Source organism: Hoplias malabaricus, chromosome 13, assembly GCF_029633855.1.
Source record: "Hoplias malabaricus isolate fHopMal1 chromosome 13, fHopMal1.hap1, whole genome shotgun sequence".
Taxonomy (NCBI): Eukaryota; Metazoa; Chordata; class Actinopteri; order Characiformes; family Erythrinidae; genus Hoplias; species Hoplias malabaricus.
Genome location: NC_089812.1, coordinates 4625557 through 4651461, shown reverse-complemented (window position 1 = coordinate 4651461; position 25905 = coordinate 4625557). Strand labels below are relative to the sequence as shown.

The following is a 25905-nucleotide window of genomic DNA, read 5'->3' as shown; positions in this document are numbered from 1 at the left end:
CAGGTTGAGATTTTCTCAACATTATGCAAATTTATTTTGACATGTTAAACAATTGGCTCCAACTAATTATTCGGACCAATCATTGACACGTAAGTCACAGGTCCCCAACTTCTTCCCTCTGAAATTTTTATTCCTATTTATTCCTTCCTGTTCACAGCAGTGAGGTGGTAAACAAAGAAGAGAGGCTCGTAACCACTGTTTCTTCTTTTTTTAAATTTTATTCGTGGAACACAGTAGCGGATGTTGTTTGTGTCTCTGTATTTGTTTAATCTATTACTAGGTGTAAGAATAAGCTTTAAAGCGTGTGTCTGTATGTATAATGTATCATTGTTATTAAAAAACATTCTCCTGCTCTTTTGTGTCGTATTAAACACAAATTTTCATTTCAACAATAAATAATTACTTTGAAAATGGCCAATGAGAAGAATTTATTTGCACGGTGGCGCAGCAGGTAGGTGTCGCAGTCACACAGCTCCAGGGACCTGGAGGTTGTGGGTTCGATTCCCGCTCCGGGTGACTGTCTGTGAGGAGTGTGGTGTGTTCTCCCTGTGTCTGTGTGGGTTTCCTCCGGGTGACTGTCTGTGAGGAGTGTGGTGTGTTCTCCCTGTGTCTGCGTGGGTTTCCTCCGGGTGACTGTCTGTGAGGAGTGTGGTGTGTTCTCCCTGTGTCTGCGTGGGTATCCTCTGGGTGACTGTCTGTGAGGAGTTGGTGTGTTCTCCCTGTGTCTGCGTGGGTTTCCTCCGGGTGCTCCGGTTTCCTCCCACGCTCCAAAAACACATGTTGGTAGGTGGATTGGAGACTCAAAAGTGTCCCTAGGTGTGAATGTGTGAGTGTGTGTCGCCCTGTGAAGGACCGGCGCCCCCTCCAGGGTGTATTCCCTGCCTTGTGCCCAATGATTCCAGGTAGGCTGACCCTGAATTGGATAAGCGGTTACAGATAATGAATGAATGAACTGCACACATGAATTTCTGAGACATACACAGTGTGAAAAATCAGCTGTAAACATGCCCTACCCCTCAACCCAACCACAACATTTTCCATATCCAGAAACCTAACCCAAAAGAACCAGAACGTTAGAAATATTCTCCCACACCATTTCTGTGATAGTTGTTTGGGCGAGTGAATTTTATTTTGAATGAATTTAGTGAAAAAGTTCCATCAGTGGACAGTCGCTATCCAGTTCAGGGTCACAGTGGGTCCGGAGCCAACCCGGAATCACTGGGCACAAGGCGTGAACACATGCCAATCCACAGGAGCTCATTTAGTGATCATACAATAACAAAGATTCATTACAAATCTTAAAATGTTAAAATACCTGCGGGGTTCCCCGTGTCCTTTCTGATTTGTGGAGATCTTGTTGGGTTAGCATTGTGCAAAGGGAGGGGGAAGGCTATTCATTTCCCCTTGAACTCCCTGCCAAGGATTGCTGAGGTATCAGCGGTGCTCAAATCCATACGGCCTTCACTGGAACAGCTCACAGTTCGGTCGACCCCTGGGTTTAATCTTCTTTTGAATTGGTCTTAATTTACACATTTGATGTCGTAGAGGGATGAAACTGTGACAACGTCAGAGGCTTTTGTTTCTCTGCGTTCCGTTTTTCAATGGGCAAAGAGGGAGAGCTGTAATATGAATGGAAATATGTGTAAAAAAAGAAAACAAAACAGAAAACAGCAAGGTAAGAGAAATAGCATGATTTTCGAGGGCAGAAATAAAGAGGTATGAGCGTTTATCCTAGCAGAGCATGGCATGCCGTCCTGCAGGAGCACCTCGGGCAATCTCAAGGCTTTCCACAAGGCACAAGATGCAACCTCAGAAACATACGCTATCTAGGGCTTGCTCTGCATCTATTTCTCCTTCGTTCTGCCTTTGTCTGCAGAGTCTGTGGAATGTATGAGGGCTTCAGATTTTCTTCTTCTGTGCTGAATGAAGGTTATTGATGAAGCAGCCTGGCTCCTGCTATCAGCGTCTGACAGAGTGTCACGTTGCTGATGAATGCAGCCTACGGAGTGACTTTGCTGGATTAGTGTCATTCACAATAAGCAAACGTGGTCATCTCCAAATCTGAAACCTGTACACGTCCTCCACGTCATTAAAACGATTTTATTAGAGAATATTTTCAACACTCTCCTCTGGAAATCCTCATGTCTCCAAAGAAGGAACGCTTGGACATCGCTGAGACAGAACACAAGCAGTGTTTACCATCTAGCAGTTACTTTCCCCTCAAAGCATTCTTTGGAGCAGTGCCACACAAACACTTTTGCTTCCCTACCTTTCGAAAGGGGGATTTCCAATGAGTTTTCAAAACGTCCACATGATTCAATGACTGTGATGTAAACAGCAGTCCCCAAGTCCTTTTAATAAAGGTGTTTTAGCTACTGTCCAAAATCACCAGTGACCCTACACCTCTCTGAGGATGTTATATTTAATGTTGAGAGGAATTCTGATAAGTCATGTGTTCTTTGAAGGCTGTTCTCGGTGAAGAACCTTTAAAAGCCTTTAAAGAAAACAACTGCCACAAGAAAACCATTTAAAGAAAGCAGTGATTCCAGAATTTGACTTGGATTATACTGCACTCCCAATATATTTCATGTTTTGTCTGTTTGGCTTTATTTGATTTGTAAATATACACCAACTCCTTCCACTTAGACCAACAACATATTGAAAAAAAGTGCAATTTAAGAAATATTTAGTAAATTAGAAAAAACATTTCAGGAAATTTGGGACGCTGTGCAAAAAAATAAATAAAAGAAATAAATAATGTGCAAATGGTGTAAACCCTAATATTGAATTACATATAACAAAAAAGTTAAGAGGAAAATAATATGCACATTTTGAATTTGAGGCCTGAAACACATTGTTAAAGATGTTGGGATGGGGGCTTGTTTACCACTGTGTACCACTCCTTTTAACAACACTCATATCTTACTTATCATAGGATTTCAGTGGCTCAACAGTTTTGGTCTCTGATACAATGTTTTCCAGGCGATAATGCATGTGTTCTGTGGGTCTGGACTAGTATAGCCCTCTCATTTACTACAAGACTACATTGTAATCCATGCAGAATGTCGACTGGTATCGTGTTGCTAAAGTAAGCAAGAAATTCCCTGAAATATTTGGAGCATGTTGCTGTATTTACAGGTCCAAAACCTGTATATATTGTTCAGCATTAACAGTGCCTTCACTGATTGTATATACCAAAAGAAGTGTGTGTGTATATATATATATATATATATTCATTCAGTCTGTAAGTGCTTATTAAGTGCAGGATCGCGATGTGTCCTTCCCAAAATCTCGGGGCGCAAGGCAGGAACACACCCTGGAGAGGGGCGCCAGTCCTTCACAGGGCAACATACACACACTCACACATTCACACACACACTTATGGACACTTTTGAGTTGACAATCCACCTCCCTAGATGTGTTTTAGAGCGTGGGAGGAAACTGGCGCACCTGCAGGAAACCCATGCAGACACAGGAAGAACACACCACACTCCTCACAGACAGTCACCCGCAGGAAACCCACGCAGACACAGAGAGAACACACCACACTCCTCACAGACAGTCACCCGCAGGAAACCCACGCAGACACAGGGAGAACACACCGCACCCCTCACAGACAGTAACCCGGAGGAAACCCACGCAGACACAGAGAGAACACACCACACTCCTCACAGTCACCCGGAGGAAACCCACGCAGACACAGAGAGAACACACCACACTCCTCACAGACAGTCACCTGGAGGAAACCCACACAGACACAGGGAGAACACACCACACTCCTCACAGTCACCCGGAGGAAACCTACGCAGACACAGGGAGAACACACCACACTCCTCACAGACAGTCACCCGGAGAAAACCCACGCAGACACAGAGAGAACACACCACACTCCTCACAGACAGTCACCTGGAGGAAACCCACGCAGACACAGGGAGAACACACCACACTCCTCACAGACAGTCACCCGGAGTGGGACCTGAACCCACAACCTTCAGGTCCCTGGAGCTGTGACAGAGACACAACCTGCTCCACTGTGGTGCCCAGTATATTCCAGTGCCATGTGCCCTAAAGCACCCCCGTATTAACTTTTCTTGACTTTTGAACTGTGTGCCTCTCCTCTTTATCCTGGAGGGTGCGGCATTCATGATTTCCAAACAGAATTAAACGTTTTGATTTGTCAGATATTTTTAACTTGTCCTTGTTGCGTCTTAAATGTACTCGGGCTCAGAGAATATAGAAATGTCAAAAATCATGTTTCTGTTTGTATATGGTTTCATCTTGGCATGATAGTTTTAGCTTGAAATTCGATAGTACGGACCATGCCTATGAAGGCTGAAACGAGGAGGCGGACGCAGTTATATTTTGGGCTGGTGTTTGGGGATGATCTGCCCAAACGGGAAAACAGGAGGACGGGGTGGAGACGGTTGTGGGAGTGGGAGAAAGTTGCCCTTCATGAAGATGACGTGAGGTTGAAGGGTATATATAGGGCTCAGAGGAGGGGTTTGGGTGTGGTCCAACTCCCAAAATTCAGTTATTACATAACTCCAACTGTGGAAGCAGTTAGGAATTGTGTTCAGAGACTTTGGGGTGACGTTTTTCAAAATACAACAAAAATTATCTTAAATGTCAACATTTGAAATATATTCTTTGTACTATTATCAATTAATTAGTGTTTATATGTATTTATTTACATTTTGCACACATCCCAAATCTTTTGAAAAAGGGGTTTGTGTTTATATAACGAGAATTTACACTGTACATAAAACTCAACAATGTAAACCCTGTTGTACCTTGAGACTATGTTTCTGTAAGAATTGGTCAAATTTCACCTTAAACGCATCATCACTTGAGTCCATCACAGGGCATCACACACACACTCACTCCTATGGACACTTTTACACAACTAATCCACGTACCAACATGTTTTTAGACTGTGGGAGGAAACTGGTGCACCTGGAGGACACACGTGTAGATACAGGGAGAACACAACAAACTCAGTTATAGCACTTTTACACCAACGCTGAATGGACTCCGTTCGGTTCCTGAATCTAATTGTGAACCGTTCCGCACATTTCCACCAACAAGAAAAGGTTCCGGAACCGAAAAGTTTGTTCGCAGCATGAACCGTGAGGACGTCTGTGGGCGTGGCTAGCTACAGGAGCATGGAGCGATGGCGACACCCACGAGGAGCGCACTGTGTAGTCTTCTACATCAACAAAAGTTGATTCATGTTTGCCTTTAGGAGGCACGGAAGCGTCTGTAACAACAGCACAAACGCTCTCAGGTCGTCTACATGCTCCGCCACCTTCTCACTTCTATTTACTGCCACTGTGCAGCGCACTCTGTTGATGATGTATTCTGTGGTGTATCCTCGGTTCCACTAAAGCTGGTGTAAATGCGGCTGGTTCGCTCAAAAGCACAAAGGTTCTTAAAGGTCCTAATGGAACCAGTTCAAGAATCAGGGTTCTTTTGGTGGAAAAGGGCTATTCTAGTGCTTTTCCACCAAAAGAACTCTGGTCCTCATGGTGTCACGCCAAACACAGCCCCAGAAACACACACAAACGAAGCGTGTTCCCATTTTAGTTCCTATTATTTATTTATATGAATCAATGAAAATGACCCCGTCCAGCTCCACCGGGGGGATAACGCTGTGTTTGAGGCTTAAGCTCTTTCTTGAGGTACTGACCCTCAACACACCCACAGACCACGTCACGATTCGCACTGAAAACCCAACTCTTCTTTGGTTCCAGCTGGGAACGAGCTTTTCTGAATCGAACCAATTTATGTCGGTGGATACGCTCCAAACGGTTCCAAATTTAACGTGCGAACTGGAATCTGTCCAGTTCCTTGTTGGTGGAAAAGCGCTATTAATGCTTTTAGGTTTGAACCCAGAACCCCAGGACCCGGGAGCTGTGTGTCAGTGACATTATGGCATCACCGTGCCGTCTTTAAACAGTAACTCAAGTCACTGTTTCCACTTTTTATTTTAATTCAATCTACGTCCCAACATTTTCTAATTTGGGGTTGTAAGAGCCATCCGAGTTATGATCATTTCAGGGACCTTTATTTCTAAGTGCGTAGGTGAAGCATGAATCACGACTCCTCCCTTTTATCCAAATGTCAAGGTGACTCTCACTTTAAATCTCCCAGAATGCCTGCGAGCCTTTACGCACACATGACCACACAGACACTCAGTGTTCGACCACAGCACAAAGCATCAGTGTTTCAGAGAGAACCGTGACATAAAAAACAACTAATCGCTGCTTCTTTCTTTTAGAGTCCTTTGCCCCATCTATCCTAGTATTGTTCCCGCTCCAGGATCCCTCTATATTTCTCTCTCTGTGGTCTCTCTTTCAGAGGCTGGCTGATGAAGGAAGCTAATGAGCGTGTGGCTCTGCTGGTTCCTCCACGTATTGTTCTCTTTCCTCCGGACTGCTTTTGGCCTCGTGTCACATCCTGTGGGTGTCGGGACAGAGGAGCATAGGCCTATCCAACAAACAAGCTTCTATTTCCCTGCACCACACACACGCTCCTGCCACTATCGTTTATAGCGACTCACTCCTGCATCCCATGGCCCCTCCCTGAGATCAGCTTAAAAAGTGAATTACAAGGACACCTGATTTTTCACAATTTCCAAGATTAGGATGTAAACAGATTTGTTCCCAGTGGTTTGACGTGACACGCTCCAACTCCTGAGTGAGAATTGTCCACAGCGGTGGTGGTAGGAACCAGACGTTTGAAGAATGCAATGCGGATAAAGGCCACGGCACAGAGGCGTTATTTGACATTGTTGTGACTATACCACCTGATGTCTGAGACATAGCTTTGTGATGAGGTCTTGACCTTAAAGATATTAATTAAATACATTCAAGAAAGAGAGGAATGTGAGGGGGTTGTAAGGCGATTGTTTACTTCCCCCCCGCCTCCAGATTTACTAATATCCCCCACATCAACATCACATATAAAAACTCACCTGGACATTCACTGGATGTTTTGGACAGTAAAATAAAACGTTCCTTTATTTGCGTTGTGATAAAAATTCCATGTAAAACATAAGAACGATTTTATTTACGTCAACTACTGAATTCACAGACAATTTTTAAAACATTGGCAGAATTCCCCTTTCGCCATCTGACTGCATCTGATTCTATTTACTGCAAATAAAATTTCGCATATCTGCGACATTAATCCAAAGATTAAACGCTTTGAGGGTAATTCAGGAACCGTGTTCCTTTGTAGTGTGTCTTGGGGAAACCTTTGTGGCGGCGAGGCACGGTATAAAAAACACAGCCTTGTTTGTCTGTTGTTATAAAGCAGCATTACAAAAACATATGAGACAATGACAAAGGCTTTGACCTTTTCCTGCAGCCCTTTCTCAATGTGATTAAGTGTTGTATGACTATTCATAATGAAATGTAACCTAATGGATTTGATGACCTTAAAATGTCAATCTGACAAAGTAAAAATTGAGATTAAAAGCTGTGTACTCTGTATGTCCAGCTTTAAAAATAGATTTAGTTGTAGCCAGCTAGTTTCCACCGTACGCTACCGATGACCCGCCGTTTTAAATGGAAGGGACCGTCAAAGTGTGCGGATGACAGTCTTACAAGACGTTTTTAAAAAGCCAATATCTGCCTGATTTCATAGATATTTACTGTTACTGCATTTTGGAGGGGAAAAAAAGCAATAATAAATAAATAAATAAAATAAATCACAGCTCATCAACACCCCTCCACCCTTAGTCTCAGTACACGTGTTGAATCTAGGTCTAGGTCTAGGTCTATGTCAATTCTGCAGCTGTTCATTAATGCAGAAATATCTTGAAGTCCCTAGGCACATGCTATCTGGTGTATATATATATATATATGTGTGTTTGGCCACATGCCCAGAATATGGGTGCAGAATATCTGGGCCTATAATACATGAACCTATTGGAAAATGCTTTTAAAAACATTTTGAAAACAGGTTGAATTACATCAGCACAAAGGTCTGAGATCAGCCTCGTTTCTAGAGGGACTTGAAAGCAGACTCTCGTAAAGAAGCGCATTACTTGCTGATGCTTAAAAGACTAGTCAATCACTTTTTTTGTCAGTTAAAGTCCGCTGATGGCAATAATAAAACAACACAACAGGTGAATAGAGCCTAACGTAATTCTCCTTAACACCGGCCGAGCCTGCCACGGTGAGGCAAAGCGACTCCGTAGTTTAACGTGTCAAATATCCGTAGTACATACTTTGTAACCAAACTAAATGAAAAAATATGGATTATAAGATTAGCAAAGCGCACAAACCCAGAGCTTGTCTATATACGACAAACCAGGACAGCCTTGAAACACATATTTTCCCATTTCTGGCAACATCTTTTAAAATTATTCGCGCTGCTTATATGGATTTTTACTGAATGGATAAAATGGCTGTCTCAACTGAAGCTGAAACCTGATTGGGTGCCAAACTTTTGGTAGTTTTTCAAGGAGACGATGGGAATGTATGACCACACCATTATCTAAACGACACCCACAATAGATAACAATAGCTAGTGTTGATAACGGCTATGTATCCGTATCCCATAATGCTTCAGTCAAGCTCGTACCAATGCTGTTCATATACAAAGTCACACAGGCTGGAATCATGTGCATATTCATATTTTATTATTTTTCACTTACAGTACGTACAGTTTAAAGACATCCGTGTGGGAATTTAGAGCTGAGGCTGATATAGTATTTTCCGTGTGCACATAAACAAGCGGAACCTGTTATAAAACCTGAAATTTAGGGCTAAATTCACCTGGACTCGTAACAGAGAGATATGTGTCACTTAAAAATGTGTTTATTTTTATGAATAAAATAAAAGTCCCTTAGGCTTGTGTGACATTTGTGCTCTACCGGAGCGTGATAACTGTGTAATTAAATACAAACATACCTACTATTTTAAACATTTATTTGCTGATGTCAATATTTTGATTAAATTGCACGTCCACATTCTACATAATTTTATCGTTTTGAAGAAAATATCCTTCGTAGCAACGTCCACATCCGAGTACTTTATTTGAGCTGCTTCAGAGCAAACCGTCACATATGATGCAGGACAGCTCTTCCTAAAACAAATACCGCCCTCTTTAAAAAATAATATAAAACCCCCACCATGTCCTCTTGTCCGCTGAGCTGAAACGGTGACAAAAAGCCCATTCTGGTCGTTGGTTGTGGATAAGAGATGGAAGCGGAGTGTCAGTCAGAGCCGCTTGGTTGCTCAAGGACAATCCTCTTTGTGGGAATGGTGTGGTTCAAAAGAAATCACTCTCTCTCTGCATCAATTATCACTACGCCACACCATAAAGGAAGCTAACGCTGGCACACAGTCAGAGGAGTGTGTCATTGTGTGTACGCTGAGTATTCTCCTTCGATATCCGTTATTAGGCCTCCTAGTGAAAATGCACTTAGTGTGTAGTCACTGCCTGCTTCCAACGCCACACACAAGCAAAGAGTACGTCCAAGCCCCGACTAGTAATGCGTTCATTAGGACAGCAAATGGAGGTAGAGCAGGCACACGGTACGGTACGTGGTTTTGGATGAAGACATTTTATCTGAAATACAGCAGATGATATTACAATTTTACCTTATTTTTTTTCCCTATTAAATCTTGGCTTATGACTTTGATTAAATAAATCACCTGAAATAATATAGAAATAAGAGAAATTCAGTAAAACTACATTAACATTAACATAGCACTGATATTGCTTTATTATGTAAACCTCACGCCCAACACTAGCATTAAAATATAACACAAATCTCTTTAAAAATAGGGTTAATTTAAATAGATATTGGTTAATTAAGATAGTGTTTCCATGTTCAAAAGCCTTAGGTACAATTAAGTCCAAAGAAATTTCTAATAATCTGCCTCCATTTTTTATAATTGTTTATTTTTGCTATAAACAAATAGACAATACATTTTACTAGTTATTTTATTTGGCTGGTGTCGTTTTAAATGTACCCTAATTATGTTAAAACAGATGTTTACAGACATATACAAACCTTTTTTTTTTTGCAGCCATGAACTTGGCAAACCACTAGCATTTTTCATTAATTTGTTTACTCCTTAAAACTCGTGATTTTAAAAACGTTACAAAGGCAAAGAGCAATTAAACAACTTTCCTACCGTTCTATGATAAATGTACGAGCACTAAGAGTGAGATAATGAAGTATAGGTTGTGTATTTGCCAAACACATCCTCCTGGTTGATCCAGCTCGGCCATATTCCTATTTTTTCCCCACTAAAACTAATAAAAGGGTGCGATAATCCGCTTGTAGCGCCATCCGTCGTCATTCCTCTCAGAGTCGGTGACGTGCCGTTGCGTTTAACGAGAATCCTACCTTACATCGTTTAATAAATGAAAATAAACTGCGGGTTTTCTGTACTGCGCCGTCGAGCCCTCGCTTCGTGCTTGACACGAATGACTCCGGGGCCATAAGGGTCCGCCTTCCGGAGCGCCTTGAAACCGTCCCTCTTATCTTCTTTCATCATCTAACCCCGGGACGCCTTGAAACCGCAGGGCCAGTTATTGCTTTTTTCTTTCAGACAGCCCAATGCGGACTGGCCTTTAGCCAATCAGAGTCTTGTTTACACTCCGTGAGTGACAATGCTCTGGCGACGTGCCAGCCAATCAAATCCTCGTCTGAATGGAGCACCATTTTAAAAAACCTGCTCGGCGCATCCAGCTACACCTCAAACTGCTCACATCCACACAATGCGAACACAGAAGGCCGGTCAAAGAAAAGTAGAAGTAGGGTTAATAATGAAAACACAGCACAGGTGAAGTTATTGTTTGTGACTTTTGGGACAAACCCTGCATCCCCATTGTTTTTTGTAATTCTGGCACATCAAAACAACACCTGCTTTTTACATTATGCTAAAACTCATGAGGTGGGACCCATCAAAAACAGTCCATTATGACTTGATCATTTTGGGTGGAAGCAAGAATTACACATTGTTTAACTGATATTGTGTTCCAATAATGTAATGATGTTATTGGTTATATATTTATGTGGCTCCAAAAAACAAAAACAAGTATCAATTTTTGTGGATGGTTAGTTTACTACATCATTTGAACCCAGCAGCTGTCCTTCACACTGGGTGAAACCTTCTTGATGAATGGACCAATAGAAATGGTCCAAAATGACTCTGAATAAAATCTTTTTACTTTGATTTACATTGAAATGTGGGAAGGATTCTCCCCTCTAGTACATGCACAGTTACTATTTTGGAGATACAATTTTTTTATTTGGACAGTGATTATATGCACCCTGTCCTCCTGTATGACGTTGCTGACTTCTGGACTTGTACATTGTGTAATCCGACTATGTGTGTGTGTCTGATAATTGTTTGTATATAATGTTAAATGGACTTGTGTTTTCAGAACCCAAATGACATCTCATTAAACAGTACCTAAATCTCTCTGTTCATAAATCTACCTGTGTATCTTACTGCTTTCTTTAAAACAATCAAAACACGTGTTGAACGAACAGCAAAATATCATGAGTTACCAAGACACTAATGGTCACAAGTGAATGATTTATGGAGTGAATAATATGTAATAATTCAGACATTGTATATTAAAATAAATTTAACTTACATTTGTACAAAAGCTTAGCTCGGTTCAGCACATTGCTGATGCATATCTAACATTTATTTCGCTGCTGAAAAGGATTATGGGAAATGCCAGGCAGCGAAAGGTACATCTACGCATCCTTCAAACACAAGCCAAATGGATGAACATCAGCAGGAAGCACGATATTCAAACATTTGATTCAGACTTTTAAATCAGTACTTTTAGCAATTTATAGTTACTCTTTTCATCTGTAAAAAGGAACTATAATAAAGATGTTTTTCCCGAGGAGTACAGTGGGACAACAGCCCATTTAGAAAATGTCAGGATAGCTTTATCTGTTGGATATGATTTTTTAAATCAATTATTGCGTATGTTTTATACCTCAAAAACATCTCCAGTAATCATCCGTTGACTGCATTTTAGTTGATATTACTGTAGATAAAGCCGGCCATTTTCAAATAATGGAGCTCCAGATTTATCTTGAATTTCCCGCTGAATGGAGCCACTTCCTCTCCGCAGGTTTCTATTGGCCGGCGGCACGGACCAATCACAGTGCCGAGTGTCGCTACGCGGAGGTGTCCAATGAGAGGCCGTGTTTACTCTCCGTGTCTCGCGTTGGTAAAAGAGGATCAGCGCTGGAGACTCGAGCCTCGACTGAGCGGCCTGAACCTGAACCGCGCTTTAGCACAACAGCCACGAACCTGCAGCACTCACACTGGGATTTAACCTCGCCAGCATGCTTCTTATTCAGCGGCAGTTTTTTATTTACTACTAACTACATTTATTTATTGTTATGCACGGATTTTACATACCAGTAAGTAATTATTTTAATTATTTTTAAATTTAATAATATATAAGCAGGCATATCAATTTAAATCTCTGTATTCAATTTTATTATTTTAGGAAATAAACTCTATTGTGAAAAATATAAAAGAAAGAAATTTAAAGAGCGTTAAAAAATAAGAACAAATGATTTAAGGGTGTTTTTTTTAAATATGCTAATGCCTAGCCTTTATTATTCACGTAACATGTAAAACACAGATACGCAAAATATAAAAAAAACATTACCAATATTTATTTCAAAATCTTGGAATACTAAAGAGTATCAAGCAAAAATTTAAATGTAAATATTTTTAACATTCGGCTTATATCACTTAGATAATTATTTTGAAAATACAGTGCGTAAAATAATTATATTGAAATGTGAAGTAAAATTAATGCGTTTCGCTTTAAAATGTGAGTTTGGAAATGTAATGTGGCTTATACGCTTTGAAAAAAAAATCAACATAATGATAACTAAATACGGATTAAATACTCAGCCGTCGTGTGACATTATTAAACACTGAATTCAGAGTATAAACATACACAAAAATCCACTTAATAAAGCGAATTGGTTTTTGTGTTTTTTTTTTCGCAACTATGTTATGTGTTTCTGCGTATTTCGTCGTGTTTTGTTTGTATGCTTCTGGTCATTCTCCTCCTGGGAGAGGCGATGGTATTCAGCGGTAATTGGTCGACAGTGTGTCCGAGCTGAGCGCGCTCTTCGCCGGTCAACACCGGTGCGGAGCAGCCTGCGGACTCATGCTGTTTCCCAGGAAATATCCTCCGCCTCAGTGCACCAATGGAGAACAAAGAATTTCTAAAACCACGGAATGCTGTCTTCTGTACGGAGAAAAATGAGAAGTCGTCTGTGTATCGCTCAATTTATTAGAGGCATTGTTTGATGAGACAGCGCTCTACAGTCGCTGCGTTTCCGTTTCTTTAGAAAGCGTACGATATTTTTTATTTGTTTTATAAAACGGTAGAGAGTCGCAGGGACACGGAGCGTTCACTTGCACTTAACACTGCGTTTGTTCATTCAGATTTAGTCACAAAATGTACGGCGTGTGTATAAAGAAAGTGTGTGTGGAGTTAGTGCTCGATGGTGGAAGGCAATGTAATGGCTGACGGGGAGCAGTTTGTGTGTGTGTGTGTGTGTGTGTAGACAAAGGCAGGCAGCTCAGGCCACTCAAACTGGACTGTTTTTATAGAGAAAAAATAAAGCCAGGCACAAATTCCCTTTTTAAAAATTACACATTCACACTGTGATGTGTTTAAACACTAAAAATGGCAGTGTGCGCTAAACATGGGTACAATTTTAATTCCAAAATCTTGACTGGCATCTTGTGTTCTCAGCTGTGTGGGCTGTTCAAAGGTGGAGGATATACACACGCTGCAATCCTGGTCAATTCAGTTCAGAGAGCAAATAGCTTTACATACATCCAGCAAGAGGGGCCCTGTAGGTTTTTATCTGCTGTGGTCAATTTAATTACCCCAAATAAAGTCCAGGACAGGTCAGGGCAGATGAAAGGAAGCAGAATCGCAGTTATTTACACACACACACACACCCTTGGTAGAGACCTATCTGCAGTGAAGGCCTTATTGTAAACGCTGACGCGGTGGTGATTAGGGTCGTTTTGCTCCTCGTCTCGCCATTGATCACACGGCGTTGGTGAATCCATTCCAAATGAGCTGATAGCCTTTTTAATTTGAGGCCAATTACAGACCAATTCATCAAAGTTTACGCTCAAGCTTCTCGGACGCGACGTGGAAACCGTGGTCAAATCAGATTTGTGTTTGCTTTTACTCAAACACCAGAGGACGTCTCGTTTGTTTGGGAATTTTCCAGAAGGCGCTCGAGTCCCAACCGTCAAACGCAGGTCCGAGGGCCTCAGCGCCTCAGTCAAATCACAAATCCCATACAAACGTTCTTCGCGGGTTATTCACCTACACCAGGCTGTAAATACAAGCGAGTGTCGTGTTTTATTCTTATTCCCTCTGACAAAAGGCGATTCAAATGCGCAGTTTATAACACGGGGTGCGCTGAAGATGCCTTTGCAATATTCGGCGTGATGTGTTTGTGTTTGTGTCCGTGGCTAATTCAGCCATTGCTCCACCCCCCCTCCACTTTCTCTTACAAATCCCTGCGTTGTCATCGCGCTATTCACACTGCAGTCACAGCCCTGTTTGCACACCGCCTTGTCTTCTTCCATCGAATGTAATACTTGGTGCACATTCAGGCCTCCAGCGTGAGACACTTTGCTAAAAAAAGTGAACATCAAAAATGGAGCGTATAGCTTTTTTAAAAAATTATTATTATTATTATTTAAAACCAGTTACCACCAATTCATCAAACTTTATGCTGAAGCCTCTTGGACACGACGTGCAGCTGTGTTTATTGTAAATGATTTAATTTGTTTATCAATTAAATGTAAGTATCTTATTTGTTTTGGGTTTTTTCCGCTTGTGTCTTAGTCCAAACCACTCAGAGACGGTTTAGAGAGTGAGGGCTGATTTGCAAAAAAGACGTGCACGTGTTCTTTATGGATTTATTAATCAGTGCACAAAGAAATGCACAATATTGCACTGGCTCGGAGCACAGTTGGAGTAGAACCATGTTTAAAGGCTCTAGGTCTACAACAGGTTTTCAATAATAGAGAACCATTTCTTAAACTATGTTTTTTTTTACCCCTTCCCCTCCAAATGAAACCCCAGCTGTCACTAAACACCATCCCGACCTGTGCATGTCCTAATCCTGTCCACAAATGCAGGAATGAATAAACGCATGTGTAACGTTGTTTTCCCCCGGTTCTTGTTTCCAGAAAAGATGATTGGGTGCTACACTACAGCGCGCAGAGGACCGAGTTTGTGTGAGAGCGTCGGAGCGGGATTATTCTGTGTGGATTTGTGTCTCTGAGCTGCGTGTGTCCGCTGGATGTGGTGTTGATTTTCGCTGCTTCGTTATGGACGGGAGAGAGCTGTGCGCTCCGGCGACTCTGCTGTCGGAGCGGGGCGCTGTGGTGCAGCGGGCCGCCTCGAGGAGCTCCTCCTCCGGACACAGCTCCGTGCAGCACGCCGCCGCCTTCACACACGCCAAGTACTATACATCTCACCTGCCCATGGCGGCGCACTCAGGTCAGTGGTGCTGGACGACTCAGGCCTTGTTTTGTCTTCATATACGTGAATGAATGTATAAACATTGGGATGGTCTCTTTATCGAAAACCGTTGACGGTGTAGGCTACGGAAATGGTCAAAGTAGTACAAAAATCACAGACTATGCAGCTACATGGTGATTTATACTGTTGGGGAAAAGCTGAATGATGATGATGGTGCATTATAACGGACTGAGGAGGTGAATTTTTATGTCGTAAAGCGCTTGCTGTTGAACGTGTTGTGAACGATCAGCGTTAATAGCCTCGCTGTGGGAGCCTTTGAAATTAACAAAATAAAATTCACGTTTTTAAAAAAAAATATATAAAAAATAAAAAACATCGTGTATAATACAGCTTTTACATGGAAATAATTTTATCATATATCTTATATTAATTGTATCATCCAAAGAATTAAAAAAAAAAATTATGAAAAAAAAAACGGGTTTTTCGGTTATTTTTTAAATTCAGCATTTTATATAATAAAAGACTCTGCACTTTAAAAATTCACTTGAATATAAAATAATGTATTTATATAAATTATTAACTTTATTATTTGAGATAATATACAAAATGTAAACATATAGCCTCATGTTTAATTCATTTGCCATTTTCTGACTGCGATATTAATGTGGATTAAGGGTTGTTTTCTCCTGGAAGTTAGAGCACAGTGCTGTTGCTCGTCAGAGAGGCCTGTAAAACCTGAACCTCCGTCATGTTTTGTATTAAGCAAGATTGAGGAGTGAATGTGTCTGAGTGTGCAGTAAATACAAATACGTGTGTCCTTCATGTGTAATGTGTAAAGGTAATGTAGAGTTACTGCAGGCTCTCGGATCACTGGGCTGCTTTAAAATGGGGGAGGGATAATTCTCACTGGGCCCAGTTTGATTGGAATGAGGGTTTTTTTATGTATTTGGTCATAAAATGCATTTTGAACATAAATCCACCATGTTTACATTTCATAATCCATTCCACAATTTGTAAAAATGTAGATCTCCTGAATATACAAGATAATTATTCTGAGGCTCCTTTAAAAGTAATATTACATTTTTAAAAAATTGGTTTAATGGTATTTATTGTCCATAAGGTTCATTCAGAGATGAGGATAATTCTAAATACTTTTATACAGATTTTTTACCAGTTCACATGGCGTTCACAATGAATAAATTGTGTTACTACTGAGTAACTACTCTAGATATATCTAAACACATCTTCCAACCACCTCAATGTTATGCAGCATCCCCAAACCTATTAAATTTTCTTTAATCAGTGCCATAAGAATATGTATTATTTTTTGTACTATACCAAGAAGCAAACCAACCGTTCTGAAGCTCCAACCTTCTCTTATCATTTGAGACGTTTAGTTTTAGACTTCTGTTTGTTTGCATTTTAAAAGCCTTTTTGCACTTGTGAACTCTGGATCTCATCAATGAACACAAGCTCTCGAAATCATTAAAAAAAATACAATCCAGACTTTGAGGTTTCCACTTCTGCTTCTTAATAGTACTTTTAGTGCAGTCTGGTTGTAATTCTTTTCCAGGCTTTCAAACACAGAGTCCACCATCAGTTTGATGTCGTGCTAAAACACATTTCTGAAACATTTCTTAGGGTTAAACATTTTACGAGAGACTTCTATCACTTTCTTAATGTATGCTGTTATTAAACTGGTGTCCACAGATACTTTTGGGACCTCTGGATAAGAGCTGCAGAAGTAAAAACAGCAACCAGTGTTCTGATTCCTGTTTTTTTATTGGCCTATTTGTGTAACATTCCTCTATATCACACACTGATCATGTGAAGTGCAGCGACTCTTTTCTTGTGTGTTGCTTAATTTCTGTTTCATGAAACTGCTTCGCTGTAAGCCTCAGAGCCACTGGAAATGGTCCACAGTAATGTGTTAGTCTCTCTCTCTCTCACTCTCTCTCACACACACACACACACACACACACACACACACACAAGCACGTGCGCGCAGGCAAAACAAACAGTGGTATTTATAGTTGTAGATGCATCTCTTTGTTCTTGCAGATGTTTGGGGAGAGAGTATTTAGGCTAATGCTAGCTAAAGGGTACAGGTGTGCAGATAACCGGATGTATGGTGTGGTTTGTTGTGAACCTCCCCTCAGATGTCATCACTGTTCAATGAGAGAAACAGGTGGGGTATTGTTCCCCAGGTTTTAAAAAAAAAAGGGCCAATCTCTTTAATGCTTTCTGACTTTGGCTGCAGCAGTCCTGCCTCAATTATGTCCCCGTGATTCATGTGGTGGCTTTCAACCTTTATGTTATTACAACCTTACTACTGTACTGCGTTACAAAACCTATATCTATATATGTGTGTGTGTGTGTGTGTGTTTATTACATGTTGTGTTCATATCTGAGTGCACTTGACTTTCAGTTATAGACACATACGAACATATTTTATATTTATACACTAATAATAACAATGTTACACTATAAATCACTTACAGAACAGAAGTAACACTTATGTCACTGTCTCATTTACATATGTTTATTATTCAGAATCAATAAGACAGGGTGTATTGTCTCTTTGGTCACCTTGACTGTGTGAGTGATGCGAGGTGTTTGCTGCATCTTTCCCAAGCTCTTATATCCCAGTCCCTCTCTTGTCCCAGGGGCACGGGGGGTCAGCTCGCTCCGTGGTTAACGCACTCTGTGGTTCACATGAATTCTTTACAGAGATGTTGAATATTTCAGAACTGCATGTAAAAAAACGCTCGCAGTGGCACGTTTACATCTGGATTCCCTGAAAAGCCTGCAGTGATGTTTTTGAGGCTTTTTTTTTTTTTCACCCGTGACCGAAAGCCAGGTGAAGACGAAGGCTGCAAGGGCAGCAACAGCTTTCACCTCAAAGAATTATGAAATAGCACTTGTTTTTGAGGAAATGGGTGGCTTTCACTTCTCTCCACTGGAGTATTTCTGTTTTTCCTCCTGATGAAAAGCTCACAGACGGAGTGATGGCTGCTGAGATTCCCTCAGAGTTCCTTATAAATATCGCACTGGACGTAATCGCCATTATCTACATGCAGCAGCTTGCCATCGGATACTTTATTCTTATGAAGGCCACTGCCTGTGGAGAGGGGGTGTATATATAATTCACTGTTGTGTACAGTGGCATCTGTCTAAATATATTTATTGTCAATTTCTACTGCCATTGTTTCCATAATTACACCTAAAAATCGCCAAATTCACACCGTCACACTCTATTTTCACTGTCAATTTTACCACACCATACAGCTCCGCTTATTTCACCCCGTTCTTCAATGTTCAGAGCAGCGGATGAACTACAGTCTGTAATTGTGGAAAGTAAAAGTGCACCTGTGTTGTTGGTGGAGCTGATAAAATGGACAATGAGGGTTGAAACAAGGAGGTCATTTTTATAAATGTGGCTGGTCAGTGTGTGAATATATGACCACCAAGCTTCTATCCACTGCCGGAGGTTTTGCAGTGCGTCGTACAGGTTTATGTCAGACTTATGGAAAGCACCGACATGAAGGTGTCAGTCACCAAGTCAAGAACACCTTTGAAATCAGCGTGAATCAAAACTTTTATTTTTGCCCTGAACCAAAAACACTGTATTTTAGACGACTTCCCTCTGAGAAATGGAGAATTTTTACTTTATTAGTCCCCTTGGGGAAATTTAGTCTCTGCATTTAACCCACCTGTGTAGTGAAAACACACACACACTCACACACACACTAGTGAGAAATTTCTCAGGGGAGTGAGCACACACCCGGAGCAGAGGGGCTGTCAGACGTAGTGCCTGGGGAGCAGTCGGGTGTTAAGTGCCTTGCTCAAGGACACGTCAGCCGTGGATATTAAAGGAGGAGAAAACGCTGTTTTTCCTGACAGCTCTGGGACTTTCCTGGGTCCTAGCTGCAAGCAGGAGGTGGAGGGAAACATGATGTTATTGATTATACAATTCCCCCTCCTGCTAGTGCACGGTGATGTAATCAAAAATCAGAAGACGTTCTCGAGGCTGACAGAAGGCATTATACTGTGATTAAAGATTGCAGGAAGGCAAGGAGGTTGTGTTTTAAATGCTTAAATATGACGCACTGACAAAGGACATCAACCGACAAGGTCAAATATGATGTCAGGTTGTAAGGAGTAGGGTAGGCCTACAGTTTTAGAGGCCCTCTGTTCCTCTTTAGTCTTGTTCTCACTGATCTGACAAACACACACCGATCATCAGGAAGGCATGTGTCGTTAAAGGGGAGGCCAGAGGGGTTTCCTGCCCCCCCTCCTCACCTCCATCCCACCTCCCCCAAACCTTGAGGCCATTGTTGAGTGCATCTTTTGTGTGTGTGTGTGTGTGTGTGTGTGTGTGTGTGTGTGTGTGTGTGTGTGTGTGTGTGTGTGTGTGTGTGTGTGTTTTACAGCATGTTGTTTAAAGATAAAAAACACATGCCCTCCCTCCAGTTTTATTGTGTTTGGAGGTAGGATGTCCCCGTCACTCCCCTGGTTGCTGTATCCTGCTTTATATCCAAACAGCCCTCTCTCTCTCTCTCTCTCTCTCTCTCTCTCTCTCTCTCTCTCTCTCTTTTCAACCTGCCTGCTTCTCTCAACTTTAAAACGTTATCCTGTTTGTTTATTTATTTATTTATGTATATGTATTTTTATATGTACTTTACTCCCAGAGTGGAATAAATACCTGTACTGTGCGATTTTTATGAAATGACTCGTTGCTGGAAGATCCCTAGAGGAGAAGTGGGATGTGAACGCTGGGCTTCAAAGGCAAACACAGGTGTTTTTGTGGCGCTGAGAAAGTGTGTGTTGTGTTTACGAGCGGCTGCAGCTTTGGCTCAGCTGCCGAATGTGTTTTGCTGGGCGGCGTGCTGTTGGTGCGCCATAAAACTCGCAGGCGCCGTCTTCCTCACCTCCAAACAATCTTTAAAGCCATACATCACCCCAAATGCTAAAGCAGCACTTTGAATGTGTTATGCTAGCGCATTCTTGCTAGACTCTTTGGGTTGTTAGCAATGCTAGCAGTGTTTCTGACTGATGTTTTCCATAAAATCAGACACGCTCTTCTAGGAACACTGGTTTTATGGATGCTTCTGTCAGTCACTATTTTCAGATCACATAAACAAACACATCACCTCAAATAATAAAGCTAGCAGTTGGAAAGCGTAATGCTAGGTCGCCTGTGATGGTTTTACTTGTTTATTTTTAGCAATGTTAGCAGTGTTTTTGAGGGTGTTTTTCTATTAAATGTTGTACTAAGTTCTGTTTTATGAGGTGCTGTTTCACTGACAGCTTCTTCTGTCCCTCTGGTTTTATCAGATATTTAAACACAACGTACCGAATGCTAATGCTAGTGGTGTCAGTTTGGCAGGATAACGCTAACGGGTCTTCACTGGCTTTCATTTAGTGTTAGCAGTGTTTAAAATACACCAAACAGCCAATAACATCTTTCTCCTCCCATCTAGGAAAATTCGTTGTTATTTTTCTCCTCAGAAAGGCATACGCCACAGATTTTAAAGCTAGTGTTACCAGTTGGTTCTCACTGGATTTTTGTTGTTAGAAGTGTTAGCAACAATTTTTATCTATGTAAATAATGTTTTCTTTGGTTATTATGGTTCTCACTGCTTCTTAGAAGCTCTAGGTCATTGGTACACAAACACATCACCCCCAAATGCCCACGCTAGAGGCACAAGTTTGTTGGCACGTTGCTATCAGGCATCTGCTAATTTCCTTGATTGTTAGCAATGTTAGCAATGATTTTCCTTTAAATTAGACAGAGGTAATGGATGGTTTTCTTCTCCTGCGGTTAGCGTCTTTGCTAACTCTTGTAGGAAGACTAGGTCTTTGGCAGCTTCTTCAGACAGTCCCTATTTTCAGATCAAATAGACAAACAAGAGCTTGGGGGATGGTCTTTGAAGTTTGATAGCGGAGGGTGTGAGTAAAGGATATTCCTGTTCAGCTGATGACTGCCTCTATTTTTTTCTGGCTGTCTGTATATGTGTGTGTGGGTGTGTGTTGCCCAAATGATTGAGGAGCTAGTCACCTTTTTTCATTTATGATTTTTTTTAACACTCAAGGACATGTCCACAGAGCAGACATTATGTCACCAGCTGAGGTTCTTCACTGACTCTGTTCTTTTCGCTGAGCTGAACTCAGCACCTGGCTGTGACTTCTCAGCATCTCTCTCTGCTTCTTCCATCACATACTGTACACACACATTCATCAGAGCATGGCTTTCCCACATTCAGTACCTAGATGTTACACCATTAATATTAAACCTTAGAAGGACTGTAATGGTAAAATTATCTCTCTCTCTGTGCGGCAAATTATTAATTTATATTATTTTTAATTTATATTATAGTTGTGTTTATATGGTTATATGTAACTATATGTAAAGAACATATCGTCGCAGTCCAATCAAAAATATGTATCTCCATTTTTGTCCATTTTTGCTTTACTACATCATTTGAACACAGCACCTGTGATGAAAGGACCAATAGAAACACTCCAAAATTCATTCATTTATTCATTCATTCACTCCTCACAGACAGTCACCCGGAGGAAACCCACGCAGACACAGAGAGAACACACCACACTCCTCACAGACAGTCACCCGGAGGAAACCCACGCAGACACAGAGAGAACACACCACACTCCTCACAGACAGTCACCCGGAGGAAACCCACGCAGACACAGAGAGAATACACCACACTCCTCACAGACAGTCACCCGGAGGAAACCCACGCAGACACAGAGAGAACACACCACACTCCTCACAGACAGTCACCCGGAGGAAACCCACGCAGACACAGAGAGAACACACCACACTCCTCACAGACAGTCACCCGGAGGAAACCCACGCAGACACAGGGAGAACACACCACACTCCTCACAGACAGTCACCCGGAGGAAACCCACGCAGACACAGGGAGAACACACCACACTCCTCACAGACAGTCACCCGGAGGAAACCTACGCAGACACAGAGAGAATACACCACACTCCTCACAGACAGTCACCCGGAGGAAACCCACGCAGACACAGAGAACACACCACACTCCTCACAGACATTCACCCGGACGAAACCCATGCAGACACAGAGAGAACACACCACACTCCTCACAGACAGTCACCCGGAGGAAACCCACGCAGACACAGAGAGAACACACCACATTCCTCACAGACAGTCACCCGGAGGAAACCCACGCAGACACAGAGAGAACACACCACACTCCTCACAGACAGTCACCCGGAGGAAACCCACGCAGACACAGGGAGAACACACCACACTCCTCACAGACAGTCACCCGGAGGAAACCCACGCAGACACAGGGAGAACACACCACACTCCTCACAGACAGTCACCCGGAGGAAACCCACGCAGACACAGGGAGAACACACCACACTCCTCACAGACAGTCACCCGGAGGAAACCTATGCAGACACAGAGAGAACACACCACACTCCTCACAGACAGTCATCCGGAGGAAACCTACGCAGACACAGAGAGAACACACCACAACAGACACAGAGACACTACCTGCTGCTCCACTGTGACGCCCCACTCCAAAATGACTTGAAATAAAATGTTTACATAAACTTCTCCTGTAAATTTGCTATTTGCACATGTTTTTGACAGAGACGATATACAGTTGTGGCCAATTGTTTAGAAATAAGCAGATGTGTTCCACCTTAGTATCATTAAATATTTAATAAGATGTCCATATACAGTCAACACAATGGCTGACCTGTCAATTAAATCATAATCAAATCTACTGACAGAATTAAAGGCATCCTTTCTTTCTAATTGGCTGCACAACCTTTGGCAACAAAGACAGGCTCCGGACGTTTTGTAGCCGTCTGTGAGCTTCTTGCACCTGTCTGTTGGTAATTCCTTCCACTCTTGCATTGCAGTTCTCTCAAGCTCTTGAATATTTGCTGCCTTCTTTTTTCCCCAGTAGCAGATCTCCGCTCTCTCTCCCAAGATTTTCAACTGGATTGAGCTCAGGACTCATTGCCGGACAGTTTAAACGGTCCTTTCCCCCGTCTTAACCACCCTTGTGTACTTTTGAAAGTGCGATTTGGGTCATTCTCCTGCTGTAGGACCCATTTTATTTGACTCAAACCTAGTTTTCCAACACTTGGGGGCACATTTCACTCGAAATGCTCTGATAATCCTGTAACTGCATTGTTCTGTAACACGTTCACGTCCTCGAGTCCCAGAGGCAGCAGAGCCTCCACCATGTTTCACTGCATGTAGGGTGCCCTTTTATATAGGCTTCGGTTTTGTCGTCTATAGCCGCAACGCTGGTGTGTAGTGGCCAAAGAGCTCTGTTTTTGTTTCCCAGAAGAACAGTGGTTCGTCTGTGTGACTTTTGGCAAAGCTCTCTAGTCTTTGCCTTTGTGAAACAGGGAACAGGTCTTTTTTAAACATCAAAGCCACCATTTAAAGGCTAATTAAAGTCATGTGAGCACCGAGAAGCTGGAGACAGGTGGGTCTAATTTCTAATTAATCACAGGTTAGCCCGATTTTGTCCTTTGTTTCACACTGAACAATGGGGGGCGCTGATCAGTCTCCGGCATTGCTTTTAATTTTGTATCCGTTTCGCTAGCACGTCATTTCAGAAGATATTTTACAGCGTACACTACTTAATATTCAAGGGGAGCCAGCAATGTTGACATAGCTGTACATAGCTAACGTTTACACCGAGCGATCACTAACCCCTGCCTTGTATTTACACTCACTGTCCATTTTATCAGCTCCACTGACCGCACTGGAGTACTTACAGACTGTAGTCCGTCTGTTGCTTTGCATACTTCCTTACCCTCAGGTTCACGTCCACCCTCCAGAGGCTGGTGGGAACAACAATCAGGGAGAAAACTGGCATCCACAAACATGGAGATGCGTGTTTTTCTTTGGACAGTGTCACATTAATATTTAAACATGGCGACAATACAGTTACAGCCGTTGCCATCCATCCACTGTCCAATCCGGGTCTGGGTCGAGTCCGAGTGAAGAAACCCAGACCTCCCTGTCCCTATCCACCTCTTCCAGCTCTTCTGGAGGGATGCCGAGGCGTTCCCAGGCCAGTCGAGACATGTAATCTCTCCAGCGTGTTCTGGGCCTTCCCTGGGGTTTCCTAACCAAGGGACACGGCCCAAAACATCTCACCTCCCCAGACCAGACGCCCAGACCTCACCTGGCTCTTCTGGACGTGGCTCCACTCCGAGTCTCTCTCCTGGACGTCCACGGCTCTCAGCTCATTTATCAGCGAGTGCAGAACTCGCAAACGCGAGTGTGAGTGAGATAAGGTTAAGGAGAGGTGTTTTAAAGTGTGTGTAACACCAATGTCCCCCGTAAACCTGAGCCTTACAGTAAAGTTGAATAGCAGTCGTCGTCTGGATCAGACGTCAGTGTTTGTTATTGTTTTGCTGTATCTTCATATTCCAACCTAAACTCCCCGGGGGGCGAAAGTTAGAGCCTGCCTTGTCCGTCTTTCCCATTTGGTCCGTGCTTTTGTGGCATTTGTAACAAAAACACTGCCACATTGGTCACATTCTGAGCATTTGGCTTGGGAGCGGGCTGGCAGAGACGTCCGAAAAGCAGATTTACAAACAATTAGATGAGCAGTCCTGACAGTTGGCTAATGACGCTATTGTCAATGTTTGCAAGCGATTAATCCAGATTTTATAATGAGGGTTACGCAAACGTGTTTTCACGTGAGAATCTCGTGCGCATCTTGAGCTGTATCTTCTCGAGCAGCGTTGGTGATGCTTATCCGGGCTCCAGAACTTCGGCCAAGGCTGCGATTTGCGCTGATTATTGTTGGTAGAAGTCCATTCGTATCTGAAATGCTCTGTTTGGTAGCAAAGCAAACACGCCGTTATTTGAGGAAGTTGTATATCGTCCTCAAAGATGTCTTTCTCTCCTTGTCTCTGGGTGTTTGTTCAGCGGGTGAGAAATCTGCTCTGAAATGTGTGTGTGTGTGTGTGTGTGTGTGTGTGAATGTCTTTCTGGGTGGTAGACATGCATGAGCTTTATTTGTTGACTATGTCAGCAGTGCGAGGCATCAGTTGGTGTGAGGGGTATTCAGTGGTGGAGGTTTGGTCAGCGTATGTTTGTGTGTGTGTGTGTGTGTGTGTGTGTGTGTGTGTGTGTGTGTGTGTGAGAGAGATGGAGAGAGCGACCGCCAAGTGCCCTACAGTGTGGCAGCGTGCCATGCCCTTCCACACACTGAGGCCAAAACACAAAGAGAGAGCGGCGGGCACTGCCCTCCTCTATCTCTACACGGTCTCCTATTTCAAAACGCCATTCTCCATTTTTACACTTCAGAATCTGATAGAGTGTGT

At 42.4% G+C, this 25905-nt stretch overlaps 1 protein-coding gene and 1 long non-coding RNA gene across 4 annotated transcripts in view; one reads left to right on the top strand and one right to left on the bottom strand.

The window, feature by feature from the left end:
- Nucleotides 1-8921: 8921 nt before the first annotated feature.
- LOC136665241 (uncharacterized) lies at nucleotides 8922-10466 on the bottom strand. Its single transcript, XR_010795213.1, has 2 exons — nucleotides 10028-10466; nucleotides 8922-9579 (listed from the first exon to the last, which is right to left on the bottom strand). It is a non-coding gene; the product is annotated as an uncharacterized lncRNA (long non-coding RNA).
- A 1789-nt stretch (nucleotides 10467-12255) lies between these two features.
- LOC136664640 (BAH and coiled-coil domain-containing protein 1) overlaps nucleotides 12256-25905 on the top strand; it is a 116316-nt gene continuing 102666 nt past the window's right edge. For all 3 annotated transcript variants that reach the window (XM_066641961.1, XM_066641960.1, XM_066641962.1), the window contains exons 1-2: nucleotides 12256-12415; nucleotides 15243-15555. In XM_066641961.1, the coding sequence (XP_066498058.1) occupies nucleotides 15384-15555 (172 nt within the window). In that variant the 5' untranslated portion in view covers nucleotides 12256-12415; nucleotides 15243-15383. The remainder of the gene's footprint in view (nucleotides 12416-15242; nucleotides 15556-25905) is intronic.